Consider the following 9,064-nt stretch of genomic DNA (forward strand, 5'->3'; position numbering starts at 1 on the left):
ATGGCCTCTATAATTCAATGCATTTTCATTATTGAAACCAGAAAAGTACTTGTAGAAGGATGATGATGATGATAACAACAACAACAACAACAACAACAACAACAACAACAACAACAACAACAATATTTTCTTATTTATAATCCACCCATCTGGCTGGGTTTCCCCAGCCACTGTGGGTGGGTTCCAACAAAATATTAAAATACAATAGTCCTTAGATATTAAAAGCTTCCCTAAACAGAGCTGCCTTCAGATGTCTTCTAAAAGTCTGACATCTGGTGGGAGAGTGTTCCACAGGGCAGGCGCCACTACTGAGAAGGCCCTCCGCCTGGCTCCCTGTAACTTCTCTTCTCGCAATGAGGGAACCGCCAGAAGGCCCTCGGAGCTGGACCTCAGTGTCTGGGCAGAACGATGGGGGCGGAGACGCTCCTTCAGGTATACTGGGCTGAGGCCGTTTAGGGCTTTAAAGGTCAGCACCAACACTTTGAATTGTTCTCGGAAACATACTGGGAGACTGGTGTTATCTTGGTCTGTCAAATAATGTGTTTTTCATATGAAAGGACATCAAAAAACATAGAAACCTTGACTTGAAAATAGATTTTTTGATACATTTAATCAATTATATAAGACATATTACTGTACTATTGAAGCTTACATAGTCTCCTTTTTCTTCCTAAGCAGCCAGAGATTCATCACCTGGAGCCAAATTTGAAATAGTGGCTTTGAAAAAAGGGCAGACACGCCCTCTTATGCCCAGAGCACCTCTTCTGCCTAGAATTTTTTTTCGTGGGGGAGGGGGTTGTACTAGAACTGTCACACAAAAATCCGTTCTTCAATCAGTCAGTCATTTTATTTGTATGCCGCCTTTCCAAAGCTAAAACCATGTTCAAGGCAGCTTACAACATATAAAAAAAATTACCTGACTACAAACATAGCAAAAGTAGTCATAAAGAAAACATTAAAAAGTAAACAACCAAATTGAACAATTGCCACTTAAATTATAAGATTCAAAATGAAAGTACAGAAAATTAACAGGAACACCCACCCCCAAACAAAACCCCCTAAAGAATATTCTGTTCAGCAGCCTCAGCTTTTGCAGCTGGAGTCAGTCCAGGCCCTGCCCTCCCAGGCCAGGTGGGAAAAGGTCTGTAAGGCAGGGAGCAGGTCTTCCAGGGTTCACAGTCAAGATTCTTGATCCCACTCCGCTCAGAAAACACCATTTATATTGTTCTGTATAATACCTGTAAAAGATACAAAACAACAACAACAATTGATTTGTTTCAGTAGCCTAATTTGGAAATAGAAAAGAAAGGCTATTTCTGTTGTTAAACAGTTGGTAATAGGAAATCCTTGGTGCTCTACTGCAAGTTATCCAGAGATCTATCCTGCATAAACAAAGCTCAATCATCTTTTGTATGAGCCATGTTTTGTAGCTCTTGTATCAATATTATTTACTTTTCTCTTCCGCTGATTAAATGTTTAGATTCATATCAGATTGAAAATGCTTCTCTGTAATAATTTCTGCTTATACTGGGGAAGGATGACTTAAGTAACCAGTATTGTTGTACTAGAAAGCAAAACATCGTATCTCATTTTGTTTTGTTGCTTTTAATTAAAAACAGCTATTCAGTTGAATCTATACACCTATGAAATAAATGGTTTCGTAAAATACACAGCAGGGCCAGCAGGAGGTGAGAAAATAAGCTTAGAAATGAAGGACAGAGAAGTTGTGCCAATGTGGAAATACAATTCTCCTACTCGACTCATCAGGGCCAACTCCATTTCCTGTATTCAGATTCCCCCCCCCCCCACTTTACCGCAGGTTCAAAACCATGAATGTTACTGTTTTCTTGGCAGCTCAGAATGAACTTTAATGGATTTAAGTGTTTCTGACTTGGCACATAACCCACTTGTGCAGATGTAACAAAGCACAAATTTCAAAAGAAAACAGATTTACTGCCATTCAACGTGAATTTATTCCATATATGTCAGATTCACATCACCCTTTATGAAAGCAACCAGTGGGGTTTTTTTTTCTGGGGGGGGGGAACGCAGGGGTACGCATACCCCTAAACATTTTGTGAATCTGAGTTTGGCCTCATTGAGGGGCAGTATTTTAATATGAGTAGGAAAATGAGAGTACCTCTAAATTATTTTTTTTAGAAAAAAAGGACTGAAAGCAACACACACTTCGTGGAGGGCCCTGTGTTGTGTGCATACAGAGAGATACAGGCACTTTGTCGGGCAGCCTTTTTACAGCACCAGCATTCTCATAAACTGCAGAAATGTTCATCCAAATGCACATAATTGTGGTATACAGTAGTAGTAGTTGTTGCTGCTGCTGCCGCCACCATGTTCATTTTGTGCCAGCCATTAGTTACTGAGAAATAAATGAATAACTGTCCTGCTGAGGTGGGGTGATAAATGGAGCAATGATACAAAAAGCAGAAAAATTGTCAATGATGTGCTTGAGCTTTGGAGTTGATCAAGAAAACCTATGTAAAAGCAAGATGTACTAAAAAAAAAAGAGGCCAAGGGAAACTGTCTGTCTGGTAGTATTACTGACAAAGGTGTCCTGTCATTGTACAAACTCTGGCTTTTTGGTGCAGCTGGATTCCTGAAAAATCTAAGGTTTTTTTCCTGTTCCTTTTGCTGCGATCGAATTCCTAGCTCTGACTGTTGCAGAGATGCATTTTAAAACCGTGTGTGACTCAGGCCTCATGCAGCTGAGTTGTGTGGGTGGATGCAACTTGCATTTGAAGAGAAGTGTTATGATTTAAACAGAAATAGATATCTAAGGGCGGCAAGCAGTTGGTCTTGTGTTCTTTTGCCGTAGGAACCTGGAGGCAGTACTGCAGGCCAATTACACATCTTGTTAAAATGGGCCACAGGGCTTGGTTTTTCAACCTGCTCATGGTGCAAAGCCAAAAAGATGTAGACTATTGTGCTACTTTGTGCATTCACAATTTTTAGGCCAATAAGATACATCACCTGAATCATGCCCAGCAGAAAAGCTTGCCTAACACTTGCTTTGGTTGTATTTTGCTACCAAATGAAGGCCTTTTTATTTTCCCAGGCCTTTTAATCTATTTAAGATTTATTTAAAAAAAAAAAATTCTCTGCAACTTGTCTTTCTTCTGTAGCATACTTTTACCATATTGTTATTTAATTTCAAGTTGTTTCCTTGTTGTAAGCCTCTGCTTTAGGACAGCCTGTGCAGTCATACCTTGGAAGTCGAACAGAATCCATTCCAGAAGTCTATTCGACTTCAAAATGTTTAAAAATCGGAACACACACTTCCGGGTTTTCGATCGTTCGTGAGCCGGAACGTTCAACTCCCAAGGCGTTCGGAAGCCGAGGTACGACTGTAAACCTTCCAAGCAAATAAGTAAATAAATAGTTTGGCTTCCCCCCAGTGGCGTGCCCTGAAGCTGGGGGAGGAACTAGCTGCCCATGGCGGACATTCGGCATGCCACCCACCCACGACTCCCAAGTCACTCGAACTCCAAAGCTGTCAAAATGAAGGGAGAAGGGGGAGATGCTGCCAGCAAAGCAGCATAGCTCCCCCCCTACCCCGACGGCTCGGGGTAGGCTTGGGAGTCGCAGGCAGGTGGCGGGCTGAATCTCACCCCCCCCTCAGTGAGGACACCCGGGGCGGTCGTCCCCCCACCACCATCTCCCTTCTATGCCCCTGCTCCCCCCCCACCACCAACCTGGTGCTCTCCAGATTTTTTTTCTCTACTGCTTCCCTCAGCTTCAGCAATGGTCAGGGACCGTGCAGAGTTGTAATATCTGACAACCTCTGGAGGGCTTGAGGCTGGGGAAGGCAAATGTTTTCTTTAAGCAGCATGAGCCTCCCTTTATCAGCATGGCATTTAAGGAATAAACAAAGATTTCTCAGCAAGAAAGAGAATGATTTAGAATTCAGTAACAATAAAATAGAAGTATATTTTTATTTCACTCCAGCTCTTATTCATTTGATACGAGCTGTTATGGCTAGTATGAATTTAGGATGAGTTTTAACGCAGCAAGCATCCTCATGCCCAGTTAGACAAATGGTGCGCCTAAAACGGCACTGGTACATTCTTTACTTTAAATATATCTAGGTCCCTTTTAGTTTCTTTTGAAATTGATTTAATTAGTTTACTTGAAATCAGTGGAAACATCAGTGGATTGTCATGTTTAAAATACATATTTGCCATTCTGGAGCGCTGCAGCTTAAAACAAACCGTACACTCTTTCCATTTCAAATGTTCTTCATTACAAAGCTTTTCTTTCTTCTGCAAGGAGCTGCTTTCTTCTTAAATTCTTCTAGAATTGCACTAACTTGTTTCATGCATTCATTTGTTGTTGTTTTGGAGCAAAATAAAGTTCAGCGTGTAGCAACAACCACGGCTGACCTTACGAAAACACTGTTGCCAAGCAGAAGAGCATTTTCCCCTTAGCAACAAGAGTTTTGCAGCAAGGGAAAGCAATTCAATACCTTAGCTCCAAGGTTTGTTTGAGGGCGACAGGGCGGGAGTGTAACAATAATGAGGATTGGACTTTTCACTATAGCACAGCTGCATTTATGTAGTATACCAGAGAGTTTGCATTGTACAATCAAATAGACAGGAACAGGCATGAAAAACAAACATAATAACATGGTCAAGACATACATTGCATACAAACAGGGTTCCACTGTCTACTTCAGTTCGATTCTTTTATTGTGAGGACTTGCAAACTTTACTTTTTAAAAATAAATAAATAATCCTTTTCTTTTTCCTTCAGAAGAGAAACAAGTAACTGTTTTGAAACCCTTCCATCTCTAAATGAATAATATATTCTGTTGATAGCCTTCTCCTGGCATATTTAGGATTTGGACCTGGGGGAAGGAGAGATGGTGCCTTATATTTATCAATAATCCACCAGTAAAAGAACTCAAAATAAATTATCTGGTGAAGTTTTGCCCAAAATATTAGATGTAGAATCTAGAACTATTTGAATAAGCTGTAATTTTGCCATTGACCGGAGGGATTCTTGAAGATCCTAGATAAAGTAGGATCACTAATACCCAATAATTTAAAAAATATATTGTGTTTCAATGTAGAATGGATATTATATTCCAATAGCCTTAACTGACACAAAAATATAGTTTGACTACCCGTTAATTTTTGTCAGTTTTTATTATTTGAATGCAAAGTTCATTTATTGTGAGTCAGGTGGAGAGGAAGGATTAGCAAGGAATGTTTGCATTCTAAAACCCTCCTGGGTTGGTTTGTTTTTTACTACATTCATATTTTCAAATCTGAATGCCGCTTTTAAGATTTTATCTCGTTTGCCCAAAGCACTTGCCTGATTAGAATAAACAGATTAAATGTCACATGTGCCCTTTCTTCAAACGAAAGCACTAATAAATAGTTTCCTGGATCATTTCATGCTTCCTTTAGAGAAGCAGCCATGCTACTTCTGCTACCCTTTTAATCCGTTAGATAGACAATAAAATCCCTAAGAAGGAGGAGATGTCTGGATTCATTTATTTGCTGATATACTTTTAACCTTGTCCTCACAGTCAGTACAAAACCTGTACCTTTCTCTGTATGTGCAACTGATACAGCTGGAATACCCCTCCCCTTAATACTAATTTAGAAAACTAATATTCCAAGCAGAGTCACATCACAGAGTTGTTATAAAGGCATTGTTATTTTAAAAAATGCTAGTTATCCAGTATGGTTGAATTCTGAAGGATAAATAAAATCTAATGATGCCTTAGCTATAGTGGCTGACTGAAAAGAACTCTTTTTATTTAAAGGTATACTGTGTATAAACAGAGCTCACTAAAGTACATTCTGCTTATTAAGAACAATCAGCAGAATGGGAAATGTCACCTCTATATACCTTAGAGCAGTGGTTTTCAACCAGTGTGCCGTGGCACCCTTGGATGCTGCGGACGATGCTGGCCTCTGTCCCTCTTTCCTTCCCTCCCTGCTCTGATGCCCTCTCGCATCTCTGCCTCCCAAAGGCCTGCGCAGCTGTTTGTTGCAACGGCCCTGGCTACAAGCTCCCCAGGCGAATGGTGCCTCTGGGGCTGGCCAGGGGGTGCTGGTTGCCAGGAGCTGAGGCGGCCTCAGAGTAAGCAAGTAAGCAGGTGAGGGAGCTCAGCCAGCCAGTCTGCCAGCCCTTGCTGTTGGGAATGGACAGACAAGTCCCAGGACTCTGTGGGGCAGTGTGAGGGGGCAGCTCATAGACCAGGGGTGGTGGTAGCAGCTACCTGGAGGACTCCCAAGGAGAGGGGAGAAGAGGCTGAGGAAACGCTCCACACGGAAGGGTATTTTTCAAAGGGTGAGAGGCTGCCAGCTCTGCAGGAAAGGGGTGACACAACTGGGTTCCTGAGCCCCACAGGGGTGCTGCAGAAAGGATGTAGTTGGTCAAGGGAGCCATGGACTCAAAAAGGTTGAAAACCTTTGCCTTAGAGTGAATGTCCCGGGGGGAGGGGAGTGGTTCCATGTATGCATAGTGTTTTGTGATCTTTACATACTCGTTTAATTTGTTTTCTATGTTTACAAAGCATAGTTTATAGCCACTTGCTGTTCTGTTTGTTTTCTCAAAAGGCTAGCTTCTACCTGCCAGAATTTGAAGTGGAAGGAGTCCTCAATTGACTAATAGGTGGATGATCTCATTATTCTAGGAGTTTAAAAAGCTTGCCCTTATTTGAGAATACCAAAGAGGAAACTTCCCATTGGGAAAAATAATCCTGTTTTATGGGGGCATCCTTCCCTCTTCCAAAAAAAAATTGGTTCCCTACCAATTGCTTGACATAGAGGTGGAATGTCTCCCTTCCACTGAATCTAATAATTGCACATTAATGTGTACAACTGAACTGTTTATTTGTGTGCTGATGAAGAATGCATACTGCTTGTCTTAACTGTAATGGAAAACTGCAAGAAGTGCTGTTGAATAGCTGCCTTTTCCTCCAGGATTGCACAGCCAACACTTGCCCTTTAGGAGTTCCTCTCAGCTAAATCACTGGAGGCTCAGCCTCTGCACACATACATCTTCAGTTCATTTTCCATTTTAGCATGTGCTCTTCCTCTTACAGAATCTGCCCAAATATTTTGGGATTTGGTAACGGCCCAGCCTTGTTGCCATGGTCTTCTCATTTGCCCTGACCGAAGAATGTGCTCTTCTCTTTTTTAAATTTGCAGTATTTCATTGCCGTTCCCTCAACCTCTTTCCCATGGCACTCTTTTCTCTGCTCGCTGCAGGCTTTGATACTTCACCAGCTTGGAAGGTACAGCCTGGCCGAGAAGATCCTTAGGGACGCTGTCCAGGTGAACTCCACGGCCCACGAGGTTTGGAATGGCCTCGGGGTGGTTTTGCAAGCTCAGGGCAATGACGATGCGGCAACCGAGTGCTTCCTGACAGCGCTGGAGCTCGAGGCCAGCAGCCCCATTGTCCCTTTCACCATCATCCCTCGAGTCCTCTGAAAGGCTGTCCGGGTAAATTGATGAATCATCATGTGAGAATGTTAGGAAGCATGCTGCGTAAGCCTTCCTCCTGATTCGAAGGGCGGCTCTTCAGGCTGAGAGGTAACGCAACAAAACAGGCAATCTGCTCATTACCGTGGGGGATTCTGACTGCGGAAGTGATACAGCATCTTATTGTTAATGCAGAGAAATAACTAACCAGAAGTGTGGGGGAACCACACACACGCCACCACCCGTGTATCACCTGCATCTTCGCCCCGTAGTAGTTTTAAAGCCTGACGCTATTGTTCAAATGGGTATTGTGCCATGTTTTATTAGGTGACATCTGAGTGTTATGTAAAACTTTAAATAGAATCAAACACCAACTGTAGAATAATAGATTCAAGTTAAAATTCAGTGGCAGAGGAGCCTATTTTTAACCAAGCCTGTCAAAGACCCGTTCTCTTCATGCCTTTCAACCTCTCTGGGCCCGGAATCAAAATGTGAAATTTGCTGTGCTCCATCTCTGCAGTAGTCCAGGCAGACAAATTAACCGAAAGGTTTATGTTTTTAGTTGTTTATAACTGTGATGTGTAGCTAATTGTTATTGCCTTTATTTAGAAGAGAGGTTGTGTACAAGAATATTTATATTTTACCAATGTATGCCTGTTTAAAAGAAGAAGAAGAAATGAAAAGAAAATATTAGTTATTTAAGTTTAACTTTTTTATGTGAATTCAGAGTTTATTTATCAATGGAAATATGTAAAAAGATGCTAAAGACGGAATATTTACCGACATTCCTTATGCATTATAAACCCACTTGGCTCAATGGGAAGATTATGTTAATAATAAAAATGATTTTTGGATGGATATAGTGCTTGTCCTTCGTTTTGAGAGCTGGATGAAAATAATCAGGCTGCCCCAAAATGGCAGTCTGTACCATAGCACAGCCACAGTAGAAGATACCTCTGTTTTACAAAAAGATGCTCAGAAGAACATCTACCGTATTTTTCGCCCTATAGGACGCACTTTTCCCCCTCCAAAAATGAAGGGGAAATGTGTGTGCATCCTATGGGGCGAATGCAGGCTTTCGCTGAAGCCTGGAGAGCGAGAGGGGTCGGTGCGCTGTCTTCCCGCTGTCCCCGGACCTGATCTGAAGGCGGGCGGCGGGGAGAAGAGCGCTTTTCCCCGCTGCCTGCCCCACAAGCTCCGGGGACAGCTGGTAGGCGCAGCGCGTCTTCCCGCTGTCCCGGGACCTGATCTCAAGGCGGGCGGCGGGGAGAAGAGCGCTTCTCCCTGCTGCCTGCCCCGCAAGCGCCTGGGGGGAAAATAATTTTTCCCCCTTTATTTCCCCCCAAAAAAACTTGATGCGTCCTATGGGCCGGTGCATCCTATGGGGCGAAAAATACGGTAATTTGAACTATTCTAAAATCCAGGGCAAATGCCAGATCTGAGAAAAGGTCGAGATCCACCATTAAATCAGGGGCTCAACTGGGCTTACACATAGCATGCTGTTTCAGTCATGTCAGAATCCTCCAAGAAGTGGTTTTAGAGCATACCATGTGAGATGGGCTAATCTCTGTGACAAACAGCTGCCAGTTGTTGACCACACTTTCCCTTTG

General features: G+C 42.5%; 1 protein-coding gene across 3 annotated transcripts in view; it reads left to right on the forward strand.

Annotated features, from left to right (window-relative positions):
* TTC7B (tetratricopeptide repeat domain 7B) overlaps nt 1-8,312 on the forward strand; it is a 100,974-nt gene extending 92,662 nt beyond the window's left edge. For all 3 annotated transcript variants that reach the window (XM_081172790.1, XM_081172791.1, XM_081172792.1), the window contains one exon: nt 7,242-8,312. In XM_081172790.1, the coding sequence (XP_081028916.1) occupies nt 7,242-7,463 (222 nt within the window). In that variant the 3' untranslated portion in view covers nt 7,464-8,312. The remainder of the gene's footprint in view (nt 1-7,241) is intronic.
* Nucleotides 8,313-9,064: the final 752 nt, after the last annotated feature.

The sequence above is a fragment of the Podarcis bocagei genome (assembly GCF_964188305.1).
Source record: "Podarcis bocagei genome assembly, chromosome: 1".
NCBI lineage: Eukaryota > Metazoa > Chordata > Lepidosauria > Squamata > Lacertidae > Podarcis > Podarcis bocagei.